Consider the following 21,973-nt stretch of genomic DNA (forward strand, 5'->3'; position numbering starts at 1 on the left):
GACATATAAGAGGAAACGCAAAGGCCAAATTCCCTTAATCTATGTGTTTTTTCTTCTTTTCATATTTTCATCAACATTTAAAAAACAGTTTAATAAATGCTGTTGTTACTTTACCTTCATTGTTGTCTTTTTTTTTTTGTCTAAAAATCTTTTCTTGCTAAGCATCAGTGGTTGATCTTGCAATTTAAGCTGAAAAACATTTCATAGCTTTTCGTACTTCGTGTTTTAAAGACAACATGAAGCAGCATTCACAGCTCGGAACGAGGACTCTTGGAGGGACATGGTGTTAGAACAGGACTTTTGATTGGATCAAAATGGATTTGCAGATACATGTATGGAATAAAACACGCCGGCAGGGTTTATTTTCTGTTTTAATTATTTGCTGTCTGTACATTTTTACTGCTTATTACATGACTGCAAAAATAGATTAGCAAATCTACCCGAGATTGATTTGTTCAAATTTATTTGTTACATGAAAAGAATAGGAAGATGGATGAGACGAGAATGACACTAACACAACTACAGCCAATGAGTTAACTGAGACAGTGGATTGAAGCAGTCATTATACAAAATATTTGATTGTAGTGCCAAGATTTACCAAGCGGATTCACATATTCGAAGGGAGAAGAAATTATGAAATGTTAAAAACATTTTCCCACATTGGACCTGATGAATTTTGTAGAGTAAGGGACAGCATGAAAGTGTTTTCTTGGAGTGTCATAATGTCTTTAATCATGATTAATGAATGTAATGATGCCTGTTTTATCTCCGTAATGTTCATAAACAAGTTCCTAGTCTCACTGACAGCAAGCTGTCATCACAAGTCTGTTTTTTCTTTGTGCAGACAACAGCACACTGTCTTCCTGTTGTTTTCTCTTCCTCAGCTTTTCCTTAAACTTTCACCTCTCTCACATCCCTCTGTAATCTCACATGTCTCTGCAGACTCCGTCTGAGAACTGGGCTTGAGCCAAGTAAACGCAGACCAGTTGCATTTTCACTTGCACTTCAGGGCAAGAACAGGCAAGTTTTTTGGAACACACATCCTTTCAGTTGGAAAAGGGAAAGCAGAAAAAAGGTCTCAAGATAAAGCAATCAGCATTGACATCGCTTGCTGAAAGCCATCAGTGAAAACTGATCTCACACTTCATTCGAGCGTGCAAGACCCAAAATTCCTAGATTAGTTTACTTTCTACTTCTGTCCTTTTTCATCTCTCTGTCATTGAGACCATGTTAATATAGGCCAGGCCACAGCACAATGTGTCTACTGCTGCACTGCTGCTCAGACTTCTCTCACTAGCAGTCTTCACTTCACTGTGTCGTGGTGCTATTAATATCCCACCGGTGCCACCCTGTATTCTGCATGTGATGGAGAATAAAAGACTCAGGAGTCAGTACCACAAAGCATTGTGGGATCTACTATACTCGTGGTGTCTACTATCGGTATAGAATATGATTAATGACGGTGGTTAAGCCTTTTATTCAGGTTTATTATCAGGTAATGTGCGGAACGTACAGAAGCAGCAGCTGAAGTGCTGACAGATTGATAATTAAATCTAGCTGTGTAAATGTAGTTGATGTCGAAAATAATGTGGGTTTTATTTCGATTTTTGTGGGAACCTCAGCACTCCCTTGCATAACTATGGAAAAACTGTAGACAGATAGCTTGATTGTTGAATGTTTTGCTGCGCTTCTATTATAAACCACAGAGCTGGCACAGTAAGTGCTGTCCACAACATTCATAACAGTTCAGAGACAGAGGGATCATAATTGGATATGTTTCTATACATCATCTTTTGATACGTTTACAGTGTCTGACTTTCTTGTGCACTGGTAAAGGCAGGCCCACTCATTTGGTGCAAATTTAGCTCCTGTAATTATTTTAAACTTGTCAGCTTGGCAACTGGAAAAAAAGAATTAAGAATGACTTTAAATAGTCTCATTAGTGTCAAATGAGAGTGGATTCAAATGTTAAAATATTTTTATATTATTAAATTGTTTAATATAATATTAACTATATAATTTAAGTTATACTTTTCATGTAAAAAAGTAGCCTGACGAGCCAGACCCACATCAAGATGTTTGGTCTGGAAACTCAATCCGAGGGGCGGGATAAACGGTTGTCTTTCAAACTCCCTCTGCACGCGATAAGATAGCGCTACTACTAACCAGAGCAATGTGAAGCGGAGCTAGTTGACAGATTAAACTTTCGCTGTATCCGGTCGGCAAAACTGAACACATCTTCCCTTTTTAAGAATGACTTCAGTACCGTTCTTTTCTCAAAGAAAGGCTTAACTCCAAGCCTTCCGGAGTTGCGGTCAAAGCTGTTTCAAAAGACCGCCGTTTGCCAACTTCTGTTTACAAGTAGCGCACGGATGTTGTCCACAACTCTGCCGTCATTAAGCCCCGCCCACCGACTCTATACACGATGTGATTGGCCTGACCAGAGTTTGCTGTTTCCAGCTCAGAATTATATTGAGATTTGCTAGACTACACTCGTGGCAAAATGGATTTGCTGCCGCTAGGGTGCGTCTAGATTTCTAGGCTAGTAAAAAGTGTATATATTTATAATTAATATTTTCAAGTGGTTTTAAAATGCATATTAATTGGGTCATGAACTGTTTTTTTTATACTGCTGTCTGATGTCAACTTATGACATTCTCATGGTTTTTACTTTCAAAAACATCATCATAATGAATAAGTAACAAGCTATTTTCTACCCTGGTTTTGAGCCTAGCTCCTGGAACAGTTTTTATGGGCGTACTGCACCTTTTCAGTTTTTTGGGGGGGTTTAGTTTCTCAATCCTCATTCCTGTTGGATCGAATATGAAAGGCAGAGCATTTTTTTTTTTTTTTATCTTATCGTGTCTGCAAAGCAGTCTCTTGTTTACAAAAGAATCCACAGTGAAATGAAGAGAACAAACACGCAATGTTTTACCCACGTGAGCTGGATCTTCATTAAAAATAAAGTTAAACCTCATTTCTAATATTGGAACAGAAGGAAGCTTATGCAATGACTGTGTTCGTCCACAACCAGGCACTGCACACTATTTTGCAATGTTCAATGGCATGTTTATTGCTTGGATGTCTGATCCGGTTTAGCTCCACGTAGGCCTATGCTATTTATTTATAACTTGTCATGCGCGAATTTGTGGGCGGGGCTACAGAATTAAGCGTTATTCTTCTTCTTCGGTTGAGGCGCCGTTTGACTGCTCCCTGATGTCACAGGGTAGCAAATTCGTAGATTGATCGTTTGCTGAACCAATAAAAGTCAATAAAAGCTTCTCTTTGACTAACAAGGAAGTTTTCAGATCTGAAACGAACAGGATATACTTATATTACGATAATATATATATGAAGCTCAAAGGAAAGTTGATTTCTCAATTTATGACTTTAAGTGAAATTATAGATTAAAAATAGCAAAAAAAATTGTAAATCATCTTTGAAACGATGTATCATCAAGAGTGTTTAAATTTGAGTGAAGCTGGTATTGATTCTTGTAAATGATTTTGTTGATTTTATGAATTGATAAACCCTATGCACCATGCTTGGGTCTCTAAAACATTCCCTTTTGGACTTGCTCAACTTCGCCCTGCTGTTAGCATCAGGTTATGTTTAAGAGCAGTGAGTGGGTGTTGTATGGTTTAATATAGCCTGTATAAAGCCCCTTACACTTTACTCCAAGTCTCTAAAGCCGAGCAGTTATTTTAAGCACTCAATCCTTTTCTTTTCCCCCCAATCAGTGCTCTTAATTACTAGGTCCTTTTTCAGTGTTGCAACAGTCTTGTTCCTCTGGCTACCTTCCTCTATCAATGTTCGGCTGTTCAGATGAAGCATCCTTGCATATTCGAGTATGCAAATTAATATGCAAAGTCAGTAGTAGACCATTTGCTTTGCCATTTGTTTGTGGTTGTAACTACCGAAGTGGGCCGGTCACATGCAGTGTCTCATCACCGCTGGGCCACGAGATCTCCTCTGACATCCACTTTCAGTAGTATTTAGAAGCTCGTTGTTCACTCAGTCATTCACACGCGACTTGAGCCTGTTCATCTGATCTCAGTCTGTCACTGTCACTTTGATGCCCTGTCTCCTTGTCCTATTTTCTTACTAAAGATTGCTTGCTGTTCTGAATGTCAGTGGTGCAGTATCACTGTAGATATCAACTACTTTATTAGTCACTGTTTTCATTTGCTTGTCTTGTTTTATTGTGTAATGCAGTGAATCTGGTTCATATAGGTTTCTGGAAGGGTGAAGGGATTGAGCATTGATGGACGATCAAGGGCTGTGTCTTTCTACATGGCTGCTGAGGCCATTTGAAATGCAAAATATGCATTTACTCAAAAAAAGAATGAGGAAGTTCATTGTATGGAAATCCCCTTTTAGGTGAACCAAATTGCCTTGTCACCATCTGTAGGACACACAATTAGACAATTTTTTTTTTATTGTTTACACTGCCTACAAAAAGTATTCACAAGCCCTTCAGGGCCTTCTGACAGGAAGACTTAAAGGGATATTGCACTCTGAAATTAAAATAAGGTCATGTTTTACTCACCCTGATGTGGTTCCAAAGACCTTTCATCTTTTTCGGATTTTCAAAAGGAGAAATTTTGAAAAACGTCCTGCACGTGCTTCTCCATATATTGTCAGTGGATGGAGACCAGGCTAAAACTTACAAAAAGGATACAAACGTATCACGGAATGACACAATGAGACGCGCGCCATATATGGAAACTGTTCAGGAGGCATGCTAGAAGGTTTTGTGCGTCCCTGTGCGTGCGAGCCGTCAGCAGCCATTGTGAGAAATCAGGCTCAATAAAAAACAGATGTCACGTGACTCTATTGAGTCTACTCTTCTATAAAGTAAATAATTAGAAATAATACTACTAATAAGGTAAACCTCCTCAAGTGAATGTTGTGTACTGATTGCCAATTACGAGTAAGCGTGAGCGGCTTCGGATGGCTCGCACACGCATTCCCAGGAACACGCAAAACTTTATACACTCTAAAAAATGTTTGGGTTTAAAAATGGACAAACACAGAAATTGGGTTGTTTGAATGGGTCCATTCACTGGGTTCAACCTACCCAATTTCTGTGTTTGTCCATTTTCAACCCAACTTGGGTTGTTTTTAACCCCACATTTTTTAGAGTGTAGTATGACTCCTGGACACTTTCCATATATGGCACGTGTCTCATTTGTGTCATTACGTGATACTTTTGTATCCTTTTCTGTAAAATTTTAGCCTGGTCTCCATTCACTGCCATTATATGGAGGAGCAAGTGCAGGACATTTTTAAAAAATTCTCGTTTTGAGGTACAAAAAAGATCGAAGGACATAGAGCATTGGATCAACAGCAGGGTGAGTCAAAGATGACTTTATATTAATTTCAGGGTGAACTATCCCTTTAAGGGAGGGATGTTATGTGTTATGATGATGCATTTGACACCAGAAGTGCAGTGTTTATCCAAAATTATCAACTGTGGCGTCATCAGACCGTAGACACTTCTCCCAGGTGGTTTCAGGTGTCAGGTTTACATGTTTTCTGGCATACTGTAGGTGAGATGTAAAATGACATGTGATGTGACTGGTGAAGTAGTTTTCTCTCCAATCTGAAACTTGTAACTCGATGGTTTCTTGCACTATCACTTTTCAAGGAGAGCCTGCTCTCGGTAGATTTACAGCTGTGCTGTACTCTTTCCATTACTTAATTATTAATTTAACTCAGAGGGTGTCCAAACTGCGGCACGCCGCCCATTCTCATGCGGCCTGGGGATGTTTTAAAAATAGAACAAAATTTGGCCTATTATTGTGAAATTATATGAAATTCGGAACACTTGGTTTATCTGTCTCTTACAGCCGAATCACAACGCTATTCCTCCACTAGTATTTTCTCTTTGCAGGTGCCGTCTGGTTCATCCACTGGTTGCTTTCTGAGCCCACTGTGTTTCTGTTCTGTGTATGTGAAAGTGTATTATTAAAAGCACTATAGAAATGGATTTTTAGTGTTATGCAAATTGAACCTGGAAATGTGAACCTGTTATTGATCCTTGTGATTGATAATGGTTTTAGACAAACTGAGATGTGAGTCTCTTAAAAACATGTCCTTATTGACTTCAGCAACTTCACCCTGCTGTTCCTCAAAACGTGTCAAAGGGTGATGATTATTTTATATACAGTGTGCACTAATTATTGAAAACAGTTTTAGGCTTTCAGACTTGCACTTCTTTTGCGCACCTGGGATCCTTTGACATCAGAGTTCGGTTTGTTTGGATGATTTGAAAGCTGTTTTCCAAACTCGTGTGCACCAACTGCGGCATGGTTTGCTGCAAAATGAAGGCAGTAATATTAAATCACGGAAGTGAACCGCTATTGATGACTCGTGTTTGATAAAACTCTGTGTTCTCACTCACTTTCCTGACAAGCGCAACGGACACGCACTGCAAACGGAGAGAATTTAAATCTAATTTCTGCCCGCCTTCAGCAGAAATGGACTCCTGCATTCTTTAGAACATTCGCAGTACATTTGTGCCAGATAGATGCAGGAGGTGTTATATGCTGACGCTTGGGAAAACAAAAGCAAAGGTTAAAAATCCAAAATATAAGTGAGATGAGCAACACTCCTGCATTGTAGCAAGCAAAAGGGGTAAACTGCTGCTGCATGGATGCAAACGCACCGCGGTTCGGACCAAAATAATACAGTCCATTGGGGTAGCAATCGAACTGAATGTGAAAAGCACCCTTACTTGTTGTAAGATTTTTAGAATGTATTGCTCAAGTTATGCTCACCAAGACTGCATTTATTATATCAGAAATACAGTAAACTTTCAATAATATTGTGAAATATTTTACAGTATTGTGAAATATTACAATTTTAAATAAGTTTCCATTTATTTCTGAGATGGCAAAGCTGATTTTTTTTTTTTAAAGCAGCCATTGCTTTAGGTGTATTAGCTGGTTGCTAAGGTCTTCTGAGTGGCTATTAGCATGTTGCTATGCATTTCCAATGATGGTCTAGGAGAGCCTACCTCCTTACTCCTGTTTAAATATGTGGAATTTTTTTTTTTTTTTTTTTTTCGCCAGGCAAAAATCATACATAGAGTCACTTGGAAAAGTAATAGAACAGCAATACAGTCTGAGGTGTCGTTTATGTCTGTATTATGTTCTGGAGTTTAATACTTAAATAGTTTAATATAAAATCATTAAGCATTAGCAGTCATACATATAAAATGTCATTAAAAATGTAACATGCCTTCCTGCCAAACACAGAGAAATGATATGATTTACAGCAATCAATTGTTAATTCACCTGTTATTGCATACACAGCAGTTTGGTGGATAGAGGTCACACTATCACTTTCATCTTTCAATCCTCTTTTTATTTAGCGCTGAGAAACACTGAACGTGAGGTGCAACAGCTTCGGGTTCAGGATGTGTATTTATAAGTGAAATATCATAGACCATTTGCCGTCCCATTGCTCAACAGCGATGTAATCAATCATTTGCTGAGAGAGTTACCCCATCAGAAGCTGACTCTGTGTTTTTCTGCAACTTTAAAACGTTTCATCAGAATATTCATTACAGTTCCAGGTGCCTAGGCGGCAGGAGCAGCTCAGCTTGGCAATTTTGTCAAGAAGCCTCATTTATTTTACCTGGAAATAAAATATAAGGCCTTAAAAGCAAAAATAGGCATGGGAATCATGAGCCATGACTGTGCAATCTGTGGTTTGTCCATTTATCAAAGGTAGCTATTTAAAAAAACAAAAAAACAAGCACAGGATTTTCTGTTAATTTTTAGTGTGATAAAGTGGTCAATTGTGAGCATATCAGGCAAATCTTTTAACACGGGGGACAGATACATTTTTGGGGGTGAACTAACCCTTTAATAATCTGCTTCAGGTGTTTTTTTAGCTGAGCTTTGCAGGAAGGTAGATCCCCAGAAATGTTTGGGCACCCCTAAAACATATGGACCTTTTTTTTGGAGCTTGAAAAAAAATAAAATAAAAATAAAAACGCTGCTTTGAAATTTACCTTTTGTGTGTTCAGAGGAGAAATGACAATAAATGAGTTTGACATTTTTTTTGAGGAACTTCTCTAAGATGGACTAAGCATTTTCCCGCAGTCATGGCACACTTCTGCTTTCTTCTGATTTGAGTGTCGGACTCAAACACGTAGTAAGCTGTCTGCATCTGAGTAAGTGGTCGGCAGCTGTAATGCTGGCACAGACTGAATGCTGCTTTATGTTTCCATTGAATCACAGCACTCTTAAGCCTAGGACAACTGCTGTGCTTGTGCATTTATTTGAAACTGTGTAAACATGATGTCTTTTAAGTCTAATTTGATATAGTAATGATACGGTTTACTCAATTCCCCAACGTCATGTTTATTCAATGGAGACTGTGTTGGGTCCCAATTGAACAAACAGTGTTTGTGTTATTGATCCTGCATTATTTCAGACAGTAAGGGAGAGTGGGGTAAGCTGTGCCACATTCTATTGATTTGACCTCTAGTCAAGGAGAAAAGAGTGCCTCAGATTCTCTAATGAAAATTGTTGTTGACGAGAGCAATGTAAATATATATTTTCTGCATTTAGATGTAGTGTTGTAGTCATGACTACCTAATCCGTGACCGAGTCAAGACCAAAGACCCAAGACCAAAGACCAAGACCAATGTGTGTTGAGGCAAGGCTTGTGGGGTTGAGACCAAGAAAAGACCAAGACCAAGACCAATGCAGGCCGAGACTGTGTCAAGACCAGACCAGTACCAGTAAATTCATAAAGATCCACATTACTGCCTGAGAAATTACTTATTTTTAATCAATTGACGTAATTAGAATAAGACACTATATAGATAGTTGTTATACCAATAAAAAGAAATCATTAACTACAAAATTCAACTTTGCACTTCAGAGGTGGTACTGAAGATACCTCTGAAATGGTAAATTACAAGTGCATAAATAATTTTGAGAATAATGTTTATACATATTTTTTTGTATTTAATGTTTGTTGAAAAGCAATATGATGTTTGCAGTTGTACTCAAATATGTGAAAACGGCTCTCTTGCTCTTGATATTGCTTAAAGGATCACTGCGAAAAGGTGGGATGGGTATTGTGTGGAAAGAAGCAAAGGTTTGCATAAATGGGGAAGTGTCATTAGGCGGATTTAAAAGTAGCTCATTTGAAAACTAGCAATGCACACACACACACACAGGTGACATGGATAGCGATACCGACAGCAGCAGTTACAGCGGTTCGGAGACATGTTCTTGGTTCACACGTTGGCAATGTTTACAACAGAGAGATGAGATGAGGGATGAGTACAGCGAATGAGAGAGTTCTGAGATCATAAGTGGCATGCAGGCAGCAGGAAGAACAGAGATCGCTCTGAATGTCATTCAGCTCTTTAAATCAGCATAATTCAGTAAATATTAGTCTGAAATATTATTCTGTATGATGAAATATTTTGCAAACGTGATAGTAAATCTATATTTGTCCAAATATGCACACTGTTTGGCAAGGTAAACAACGCGCCGACGTGGTTATGCTCTCATGAGAGAACATGAACCACCCACGAACACATGCTTGCGATGCGAGGGGAGTGGGTGCCCACGGAGATGTACTCGGTGGGGGAGCCTCACTGTAATCCTCAGGTCACCCAGGCTTATCAGCCAAAGTAGCCCCTTTTCTGCTGCAACAGAAAAGAAACTAGATCGGGGTATAAGCAAAGGGGTTTGAGGTTTCATAGTCTTGACCGCGCATCTGAAGCGCAGAGCGATGCGTGCTGGGTTGCTGTGACAACCCGCGCTGTCACTCGGCAGCTAGAATAAATCTATATTTGTCCAAATATACACACCGTTTCACAAAGAGCCAGAATACACGTGGTTTAGTGCATGTCTTTGACCACAAATAAAACGGAGAAGTCATGGCTTTGGATTCTTGTTGATATTTAATCAAAAATATTGTTCATTACAGATCGGTTATTTTGCACTCCTGACATAAATTAAGAATAATGTCAACGCTTGCAAGTTCACCGTGCGTTTCCTCAAGTTCATTTTACTTTACCGAACCTTTGTAGCAATAGCTTCCACAGATGGCGTTCCGGATAGAGCTCGCTCGGCGCCCTTACTTCGTATCAGCACAACACCTCACTTTCCTCCATGACTTTTCCACATGCTGCTTAAAAAACTTCCACACCATGTCTACAATAACGATGGAAGACGAACCTGACAGAAGTCTGTCTCATGTACTTATATTATACATACTACAGCTCAGTGATTGGATTGAATGAGCTTTGTCATGAATATATGTCGAGAATTGCTCGAAGCGGTCGTCGTCAGCATGTTCCCACCAGCCTATACATTGGCCGAGAAAACACGCTGACGTCAGGTTTTGTGACGTTGCTCCGACTCAGCTTTTCAAACTGGAAGACAGAAACCGCTCTGAAAAATGCAAAAAATAACATGAACTTATGAATAACATTAATGAGTACCTTTAGTGTTTTCAATGATGTGCAGCCTATACATATCTGTTTACATCTCAAAAAAGTGTTTTGGGGTTTCATGACCTTTTAATTAAATCAGGTTATAAATCCAGATCACATACAAGTACTTTTTTGCAACAATATCTTGAATTTTGAGGACACACTCCCTCATTTCTGAACCGACACAACACATAATTCAAAGTATAAACAAGTTATTGATTGCATCTGAAGCAGTAAATTTTACATCCTATCACATACAACGGCAATTTACTAATATCTCAGCAGTTGTGGTCTTGACCGGTCTTGAAACAAAATCCTGAGGCCTCCAAGTCTGACACAGAGACAAGACCGAGTACAAATGTGGTCGAGACGATGACAAGACCAAGACCTTAAAAAAATTGTCTTTAGACTGGTCTCAAGACCAAGATTTAGATGCAAAGCTCATTGTAAGCTTAGCCACCGGCACACTTTACCCCACAGTTACTATTTTGGAACTAAATGTTTAATTTATTAAAATTATAGAGATTTAAAATATAAAGAGCTGGATTCTCATGCTTAACCTGGCTAAACATTTATTTAAAAAAAAACAGTTGGACGGATGAGGGAGTATTTCTGTGACAAAATACACTCCTTCCAGAAGTTTGTCACTAAAAAAGTGTGTTTCTAGTTGTGAGGGAAAGATAATCTTGTTCAGTTTTCCAAATAAACATTAAGGAAACCGTGGATGCAGTTTGTTTTTCCTGGAGTAGGAACAGAGTTCTGCATGTGTAGGGGTGTGCGATTGTATATCATCTGGGATAATGTCGTAATTATTGTTTTAACAATGTGCAATCTACACTACATGATGTAGTCTGGTTAGATTAGACTAATGCGAGTGCATGCTTTCACTGCGTGTTAGTTTATATTTATATAATTTAATAGAATTAATAAATATCATGTGAAGAGTGCAGTTTTTCTCCTGGCATCAGCATGACAAATGTGATATTGATTTTATACAAGTTTGCTAAACAAGAAGTTAAAGGGTTAGTTCACCCAAAAATGAAATTGATGTCATTAATGACTCGCCCTAATCTTGTTCCACACCCGTAAGACCTCTGTTCATCTTCAGAACACAGTTTAAGATACTTTATATTTAGTCCGAGAGTGATAAGTGTATGCACACTATACTGTCAATGTCCAGAAAGGGAATAAAAACATCATCAAAGTAGTCCATATGTGACATCAGTTAGTTAATTAGAATCTCTGGAAGCATCGAAAATACATTTTGGTCCAAAAGTCGTAGGGTGAGTCATTAATGACATCAGTTTAATTTTTGGGTGAACTAAACCTTTAAAAAGTGACTTACATTTTAGACACCATATTGCTTGTTTTTGCTTTGTTTCGTTAACAAAAAACAGTTCAAAACAAAGCCACAGAACTGTAATAACAACAAACAAAAGGTGCTTCCTTATACTTGAAGAAGCATTTTGAACGAATCAGCTGAATCAATGATTTTATGACCCAAGAACACGCCACTATTTTTGAAAATAAGCTAATTTTCTAACTCCCCTAGAGTTAAAGGGTTAGCTCACCTAAAAAATGAAAATTCTCTCATTAATTACTTACTCTAATGTTGTTCGACACACGTAAGATATTTTTGTTGAAATCCAATGGCTCAGACAGGCCTTCATTGATACCAATGTAATTTCCTCTCTAAAGACCCATAAAGGGAATAAAGACGTTGTTATAAAGCCCATCTCACTACAGTGATTCTACAATAAATTCAAAACAGTGTTTAGAACGGTTATGAATCAGCATATTGATTCATGATTCAGAATCATGAATCAATATGCTGATTCATAACCGTTCAAAGCATTGTTTTGAATTAGAGCCCATCACTATATAAGTTATTTAGTTTTTTGCACACACAAACTTTTCTTGTCGCTTCATAAAATTATTGTAAAACCACTGTAGTGAGATGGGCATTGTAACAATGCCTTTAGTGCCTTTTATGGGTCTTGAGAGAGGAAATGACATTGGTGTCAATGAAGGCCTGTCTGAGCCATCGGATTTCAACAAAAATATCTTCATTTGTGTTCCGAAGAGAGAAGGTCTTACGGGTGTCGAACGACATTAGAGTAAGTAATTAATGAGAGAATTTTCATTTTGGGGTGAACTAACCCTTTAAACTGTTTTTAGTTTTATATTCAGCTGTTCTCCTAGCCTAGAAATCTAGACACACCCTAGCGGGAGCAAATCTAATTTGCCGCGAGTGTCGTCTAGCAACTCTCAATTCACTTCTGAGCTGTAAACGCCAAACTCTGGTCGCGCCAATCACATCGTGTATAGAGTCGTTGGGCGGGGCTTAATATAATGACGGCTGAGTTGCGTTTGCGTGCTTCTAGTAAACACAGAAACTGGCGAATGGCGGTCTTTCGAATCAGCTTTGACCGCGACTCTGCAAGACTTGCAGTTAAGCTTTTCTCTGAGAAAAGAACAGAACGGCACTGAAGTCATTCTTAAGAAGGGAAGATGTCTTCTGAGTTTGCCGACCGGATATGGCAAAAGTTTAATCTATCAACAAGCTCCGCTTCACCTTTGTTGCTCTGGTTGGTTGTAGCACTATCCAATTGCATACAGAGGGAGTTTGAAAGACAACCGTTTATCCGCCCCTCGGATTGAGCCCTGTCAATGGTGAGTTTTCAGACCAAACATCTTGATGTGGGGTCTGGCTTGTCAGGCTACTGTTCTCCAGATCTGGCGGTAGAACTTTAAGAAAAAAATGATCAAATAGTTTTCATATTTTTCATATTTAAAACTTGACTCTTCTCTATTTTCGTGGCCGATATGGCTAGGAACTAACCTCCCATTCCTGCGTAATATTCAAGGAACTTTGCTGCCGTACCATGTGCGCAGCAGACACAATGATATTACACAGCACCTGAAAATCGTCCCCAGCACGCTCTCTATGCAAACAGGTTGTCACATTGGTTATGTTGACGGAAGTTAGCCTATTTTCAGGTGCTTGTGATACTGTGCCTGCTGCACCTGTGGTCCGGCAGTAAAATTCCTTGATTGTTGTGTGATGACAATTGTGTACATTATGCTACATTAGATTAAAAGGGCAACACTGTTTACCCACTGATACATTTCACTCTCTTCCTTATAAGCTAATGCGTTCTTGGAAGCAAGTTTACTAAACTTGTGCGCTCAAACTATGCATTTGCTTCTTTTACTCAACAATTGTAGTGGCTCTTTGAGGTTCGCCCGAGGTCACACTGCACACCCCGCGGTTAAGATAATTCTATCATTTTTTGCTTTCCTAACATTAGCGCCTACATTGTTTGGCCTTGAGTGCACGGTTGTGAAAGGAGTATCGTCAGCGCGTAGCATTTCGAAAATGAAACGGGGCCCTATATTCTGACCCTCATTATGTCTAACACTGAACTCCCTTCAAAATCAATGCCAGTTCAATGGCACTGTTCTTATCTCTCCTGTCCCCTGGCTTTATTTCCTTCTTATACTGTATTTCTGTGTGCACTATTTGGTTTCTTTTTGCCTGCCTTTCATTTGTATTCGCTTAACTATCTATGGCTGTTTTGACTATGTACCAGAATGATGTTGCTCTAGTGTTCTATCTGTTGTTGAGTAACTAAGATTTATACTAAGACCTGTTAGTGTTTGCTTAGCGGGTAACCTTGAGACAGTGCTGAAATGTTGATCCTGTGGTTAATGACTCCCAATGAGAGAGACAAGCGAGAAGATGAGCAAAGATTAGTTTAAAACACAGATTTCCCTGACCTGCACTCCTAACCCCTCACAGAAATCGATCACTGTTAGAACTGAACTTTTGCTCTTTTTACTCAGTATTTAGTTTCCCGAAAACTGTTTTCAGAAAAACAAGTTATTTATTTAGTATTTAGTTAAACCTTGTGGTTTTTACACTGTAAAGACTGATTAAAGCGGCTCAAAAGTACACAGCTATTTTTATGCTAAATTAAGGGTGGGTCTAAGGTGGGTCTGTGCAGGCATAATTTTATGCAGCATTACATCTTTACATAGAATTTGAGCAGACGGAAAGCAACCTTAAATCAGCTCTGTAAAGATGCCTAATAAGGCCTTGTTACTTTTTTGTCAGCGGTAGAGACTGATGAGCCAATTCACTCAACAGTTGTCTTTGTCTTATTCACATACCGTATCTGCTGGTAAAGTGCTACACCATGAATTTTTAAAAAGTTATTGTCATTCTTTCCTGGGAAACACATCTCCTATGAGCAAAGGTGGACTAAGTACACAACTTTATTACTTGAGTAAAAGTACTACTGGTCAAATATTACTCTGTTGTTTACAAGCGAAAGTTCTAAAAACTGATTTTTTACTTAAAGGGTTACTTCAGTGATTTAGCATTAAGCTTTGTATTTAAACTGGCCCATTAATGTTGTAGAAATGTGAAATTATTTTTTAATTTGGTGCCTTTTAGACTAAGAAAAGACAGAGAATGTATTTGTTTAATGTGGATTAAAAGTACCTTTTTAAAAGTACTTTAGTATTATAAGTACATTTCCTTTTTTTATGTCAATGTCTTATGTCAATGTCTTATTTTATTATTGTTGCATTGTTGTATAAATGGACATTATGTCATCGATGGTGGTTTAAGCCAGTCAGTGATGGCAGTGATGGCTCCATCTGACATGCTAGCATACGTCTAGCTTAAAATAATTTCAGTACTTGTGTAAAAGTTACAAATCCCTTTAAAGTTGCTGTCACTTTAAGGCTAAATACACGGCCACAGACCCTATACACTAATACACATCCAATATTCTCACAACTGGTTACTCTTCTCTTTCTCCCAGACATTTCAATTTGTTTACATTTTATGAGACTGTGTATGCCAACTAAATGAATCTTAAATGTTTTCAGAAAATAGAAACATACTTTCTAACTAGGTATGGTCATGGGTGCACACACTGTGGCGAGGAACCGTCATTTTGCTATAAACTTATACAAATGTTGGGCAAATTCACATGACCCTACATGAGTGAATACTGATAGGCTATCTTCAATAACAAACAAACAAACAAACAAAAAAACCTTTTAAAGAAGAAAAATATCATCCACAGACTTTAAAAGCTTCTACAGAAATGACTTTCGACATTGAGGACCTTGATAGAAATGTAGTCGAGTAAAAAGTATGATATTTGTCTTTCAAATGTGGTTGTAAAAATATGTTTCCAAGAAAAATAATACTCAAGTAAAGTACAGATACTCAAAAAGTGCACTTAAGTACAGTACTCAAGTAAATTTACTTAGCTACTGCCTACCTCCCTATGAGTGCCAATGATGCTAGGGTTGAATAGAAGTGCAGATTCATAATGGCAGTTTGCTTGGGTTAAAAGAATGGATTTCATGAAGTTTCTTTCATTGAATGTTATAAGAGGATGATGTAAAATACAAAAACACGTAGAAGTGCAGATTTGTGTCAGCGTTTGTCACGATTTGCTTGGATGAAGGCAGTTATTTGCAGTATGTGCATGAGAGAGAATGACTTGAAATAAGAATAAAAGCGATATATTGTGTCGTCTTCCCATTAGCCAGACCGTTCTTTTTAGTGAACTGAAATATGAAGATCACAAGAGATATGAAAGCGAGGCTGAAAGTGGGATGGTTTTTCCCCCCCGAAATAAATCAACACTTTAATTGAGCCATTTAGGAACTGGAATCATTATATAGTATCTGTATAACCGTATCTGAACCAAATTAGATCACTTCTATTAAATGGAAGGCTTATTGAAAAGGGATGTTTGTGTACATTCTCTAGTGATCCTGCCTAGTTGTTGCTGTCTTGCAGCCATTGTCTGGCCATGTTTTTATTTCCCTGAAATAATAGCCTTGTTTGTGTCATTACCATCTGCAAAAGTTTAAGGAATTTTGCAGATGGTAATGGCACAAAAAAGTGCTAAACAGCATAGACAGGATCAAAATAATCATCATCAGTGGAGTCATTCAAGGTGGATTTCCTCCCAAAGGTCTTTCCCCCCCTCTTCCTAACCATTTGCCAGACTGTGGTTGATGTATAACTAATGAAATGAAGAGACTGTATCTGAGCAAGCATCTAACCTAAAGTGCCTCACTGAATCATTCACTTTTACGTAGCATTTTGACCTTTCTGTGAAACGCTGAAACGGCAGCTCTCGCACACAAGCATCGTCACAGCTCCGATAACCTTATAATTCCGTTTAGATGTTACACAGGTCCGCGTCCGTTTGCTTTCTTTTCCGAGGCCCTGGGCTGTGTTCCTTTACACCGGGTGGCATTTGGAGGTGGATTCAATCCCCCGAGCTCTGGAACCTGTGCCATTTCCTCTCTCCTCACACCTGCCCCTCCCCTCTCAGTTTAGACCAGCCTGCTTCATCCGGGACGGGTAACGCACCGCATGCCACGCTGATGTGTGAAGAGCAGTCACGCTTCACAAACTTACGTAATCCCAGGCTCTTCCTGGCCGGAGAGCCAGAATACACACATAGCACTGCCACGTACGTTTTCAGAAGAAGCCGAATCGAGGGCAGATCCAGTGGGAGACGAGAAGATGATGCAGATGAAAGGGGGAGAAACAGTCGTTGACTGTTTTAAATAGCTGTCTCCTCTGACTCAGAGCACGGATGTGGATGAGAGCGACTTGTATGCCGAAGATTTGCATCTAGTTTGCAGTAGAGACGCACAAGCCTCTTGTTCCTCGAGGGCCTGAGTGAGGGACGTGAGTTATTGCTCGCCACTGACGCATACTGATGCGCTGTGTTTGAGTTCTCAGGTGATGAATACACTGATGTGAGCGATTGAGGCAGATATGCTAGAGCACAAGATCAGCGTGTTATCTGATACATGCCGTAAGTCCTGTCGCCGTGTTGCTGAACATGTCCGGACAGGTTGTGACAGCACTTAGCCTGCGGTCAGATGCCTACCGTCCCTCTGCCTGACGGGGCAGAGGCGTGGGACAGATGACCCAATCTCTACGATGGTGGGGAGCTCCACACGCGCACATTCTCAGCCTGTGGCTTGCATTAAACACTCACATTCTTTCACTCAATGCGTTCTGAATTATTCACACCAACGGTTATAGTGCTGCTGCTCGCACTGTCCCGGGCAACACTGGGAGGGGGGGTGAGAAAGAGTGGGCGGTAGGTGGGGTTGAAGTGTGACGCTGAAAGCCTGCTGAGATGTGATGACAGCGTGTGTTGTCTTCATCAAATCCCTTAGAGACAGAGAAATGGCAGCGTTGGGGTGTGACTGACTAAATGTAGATTTTTAAATAGCAACGTCTGTCTCAAATATAGGCCTGGATGTCCTGATTCAATCTGTCTGATGATTCATTTTTGTTAATCGGTTCATGCTTGTCGCACTGAAACTTCCAGATTCATCCTAGTGAATCATTTACTCCTAAACTACTCTCTTTCATGTTTAGGGTGTTTCATGTTTTTTCATTATAGTAAATTGTCTGGTGAAACTGACCTCTCTCGTTTGTTACATTGCAAAGTCTAGATTCATTCTAGTGATTCGTTTTGTCCTGATAGATAGCACTGGAAAACTATTCTCTATGTATAGCACTGGTTTATTCTAGTGAATCATTTCATCATCTTTATATGTAGAACTGGAAAGTCTTGATTCATTTTGGTTCATTGCAGTGAATTGAGTTCAAAATTGTTTCTCTTTCTATGTAGCTTTAGAAAGCCCAGTTCAAATGAATCTGTTTTTTATGGTAAATTAAAATCTGTGAATTCAATCAAAAATGTTTTCCATTCTGTTATATAAATCTTATATTAGTAATGTCAAGTTATGAGTAAATTAATTGAATGCCACCCTTATTAAGATTGTTTTTTCTTTTTTTATTCGTTCATTCCAAAAAGCCCTCATTTTTTTGTGCAAGAAAGATTAGCCTCTTTAAATTAAATAACTTATAATAAAAATATTGCCATTTAAGTACCTTAGGTGCAGTTAGCTCAGTAGCTTGTGGCTTAGCAGTGTAAAGTTTGACTAGCGTCCTCCGCTCTGGTGGGGAGTAATCGCAACTGCCACTGTTTTATCTCCTGCTCTTGAGGGAGACGTGAAATGCACGCACACACACAGCAAACCCTGCTCTTGTGACAAACCATAATCAAGACAATGTTGACTTGTAGACCACAAAAGAAAAAGCTAGCAGCGACCTGGTTTCCTGGCTGTCCATCACAGTTTGCGCTTTGTGCCGACGTTTCCTTCGGCAATCCAAAGCTTACACAGCTCCAAGTCAACTTGTTGCCCTTTTCATGCTAAAAGAATGTCCCGGGTCACGAACTTGACCACAGGGGAAACACACAGACCTGTTTCCTAGGGAATTTTTCAGTGGGAGGGCCAAAACTGCAAACTTTCTTCCACACACAACACAGTTGTGTCCTAAGTACTTACTAAACAAAACATGCTATATCAGTGCAGTGGTTCTTATCAGGACCCACAAATATTCCAACATTGCATTATTATACATTATGTTCAGCATTATATAGTAGTTTAGTGCAGTAATGCGAAAATTACTTTTTCCAAACATTAAATAGTTAGTTCATCCAAAATGTTTAATTCATGTACTTTCAATGTTGTTTTAGCGCGTCACAAGCATTTGAATGTCTGTGTTTAATACAGTATGCACTTCATTTTTTTTGGGGCAGTTTTTGGGTGAATTATAAATAAATTATAAACCTTATGAAAACAGTAAGCTGAGTCTTGGACAAAACAAGCGAATCATATTGTTTACATCAACGATACATAACGTCACATTTTTATATCATTATAACAATGCATCGTACACCCCTAGTGTTGGGTGTACAGGTTCAGACCGTTCTTCTTCAGAACGTTGACTTCTCCATTTGAATAAGCCTCTGTACGCGTTGCTTTAAGAAGACGAGCAGATTTTTAAAAAGGTTTAAAGGGGGGTGTGAACCCAAAAAGTTTGAGAGCCACTGTGTGATGTTGTATAACACATTTTGATGTTCCGTTCCTGCTAGTAAGCGATTCAGTTAATAATTTAGTAAGGTTGATTGTTTCCTTTTTTTAAGGGCAACGCAAAAGAAATGCATGTCTGTTATCATTGTGTTATTTTGTGGTACCCACTCTTTTTGTCTCATTACATTCAGCTCAGTCTTCAAACTCCCAGCTCAGGGTAAAAAATATGATTTCTTTGCTGTGATGCTGTAGATTCAGCATCTTCGAACTGCCTCTGCTGAATAGCAGTGCGGGAAAAACTGTGCTGTTCATTAACTGAACACTCACCCCAGCTACTTCCTTTCTGTTTTTCACACAACAATACCCAAACACTCCCAGTGCTGTGTAAGAATGACCACACATCCTCTGACCCTCATGTTGGTATGTAGTACAAAAAAAACTCAACTATATATAATGTGATTGCTTTCACCTGTAAGAGTGATGTCTTACAACTGTCATATAACAATTTCCCCCAGTGTCAGGAGCTTTATCACACTTCAGATTGTGGGATTGACCCACCTGACCTTGGTTATACTTGGCTGTGTCTCTCTGTAAATTTGGAGCTGTGCTAAAGCATACTCTGCAAAGCTTCTTAAACATCTCATACCTTTGGTTGGCTGTTTGATAGTAGTTAGGGGTTGTTTTTATTTTTTCCTCAGTATTTTTGCTAGTTTTATATTGGCCCTGCTGCCACAAAATCATATTTTTGTATCAGAAAAATAGTATACAATAAATATTTTTTATACTAAATAATAATTTATAACTATGGTAATATAAATAATGAAAGCTATTAATTCATGCAAACACTTTTTTGTAAGACTGGCATCCAAACTATGCACCATGTGGCATGCCCCATGCAGAATAACCACTACAGAATGTTACCTTGGTGACATTTTAAATCAGAAGGTTTTACAAAAGACTGAATGGCACAAATAACTACTGTTTTCAAACATGATACCCTGAATACGCTTCCTGTTTGACATTGTTCTTCAGCTGATGTTTTTGTGTCAGACTTGCCACTTTTAACTTTTAACTCTCTCTCTTTCTTCCTGTTTTCCACATGTCTCTCTAGTGTGGAGGAGATGAGAAGCGAGTGGACAGCAGGACAATCTATGTAGGACATCGGCAATGTCCGGACACAGAGGCCTTCATCCCCTCCAAATTCTGTGACAACAGGATTGTTTCCTCCAAGGTAACTTCTGGTATTTGTTATAATACACTTTGTCACGAATCTGAAAGCATGAACTGGGCTGTACTTAAGCTCGCCGCAGTGTAATCAGATTTTACCGAATAACAGCATTAGGGGTTTAGCTCCCTACAAGAGCCTGTTTGTAATTTTCTTTAGCTCGTAATTAGCAAGTGTTGTTTAATGCCATGGCAACTGCAGCGTTAACACATAAGAGACGTGTGTTAGCAGCAGCATGTGGAGAGTATGTCTCCAGCATGCTTCTTTCAAGCCCTGGTGTTCAGCCACCTGTTCCTCCAGGTGTGAAGAGACTGTTGGGACCCCCTACTGCGTCTCGGTCCAGAAAAAAATCTTTCCATTTTATTCTTTCATCATTTGCTATTGGAAAACGAGTAAATCTTACCATCCACTTCCACCCAACGAAACCCTAATTTGTCTGTCAGAGCAGTGCTTGAGATCCGGCTGATAAATACATAGTTGCAATTAACGTTCAAGTGTTGGTTGACTCTGCCCACCTTAATCTTGTGGGACTTCCTCATTCAGTCGATAGATGAGGAGTGTTTTAAGATACGAAAGGAAGAATCGAGGGAGTAAGAAGTAATAGATTTATCAGACCTGTGGCCATGCTGTGGTGTACGGTGATCAATTTTACTCTGGCATGAGACTCTAAACACACTTTAATTACCTGCACTGCAATGTTTACACTTCTCTATGCATCTGTTTTGCATCTTCCCACTCAAACTCACCGTAACCTATTCTCCATGGTATCCCTTGGATCCAGTTTTTCCTATAAAAGAGAACCAGACATCTTCTTAAGTTTACCTCAGTATAACATCTGCTCTGTTATAAATGATGATGTATTCCCTTTTATCTTATTGCAGGTGTCTCAATCTGCCCTCCCTGACTTTCCTCACCCTTGGTGATCCATTATTTAGCAGTGATGGTTATATTAGGTGAAAATAGCTATCTATATTCCAGTTATTTTTCTGTCTCTTTCTCTCCGTCTCCCTTTCCACATGTTCTGTTCTGTATTTGAATTTATTCCCGGTTATATTGGCAAGTGTTTGGCTTATTGGGTAGTCTGCATCCCCGAAAAAGTATTTTTTTTTAAAAGTTTTAGTAAAAATTTAGTATAGTTGTAACTTTGTAACAGTGAAAAATCTGTAAAAAATCAAACCACATCGTTCTCCATCCATGGTTCGGCATTCACTTGCACTAAAGATGAATCATCTAAAATCTGACAAATCTGATGCATATGCATCTATAATATGGTTTGTTGAAAATGAATAATACAGGCAGACAGAATTGTATGTTTCTGTCGATGGATCTGCATT

The 21,973-nt window shown here is 38.9% G+C and overlaps 1 protein-coding gene across 5 annotated transcripts in view; it reads left to right on the plus strand.

Annotated features, from left to right (window-relative positions):
• The window catches only part of atp11c (ATPase phospholipid transporting 11C), an 82,494-nt gene that overhangs the window by 20,139 nt on the left and 40,382 nt on the right, over positions 1-21,973 (plus strand). For all 5 annotated transcript variants that reach the window (XR_010908381.1, XM_067457615.1, XM_067457614.1 and 2 more), the window contains exon 2: positions 20,526-20,645. Coding sequence is in view for 4 of the 5 variants with exons in the window: in XM_067457615.1 (XP_067313716.1) it covers positions 20,526-20,645 (120 nt within the window). In the remaining variant the exon portion in view is untranslated. The remainder of the gene's footprint in view (positions 1-20,525; positions 20,646-21,973) is intronic.

This window comes from Pseudorasbora parva, chromosome 11, assembly GCF_024679245.1.
Source record: "Pseudorasbora parva isolate DD20220531a chromosome 11, ASM2467924v1, whole genome shotgun sequence".
NCBI lineage: Eukaryota > Metazoa > Chordata > Actinopteri > Cypriniformes > Gobionidae > Pseudorasbora > Pseudorasbora parva.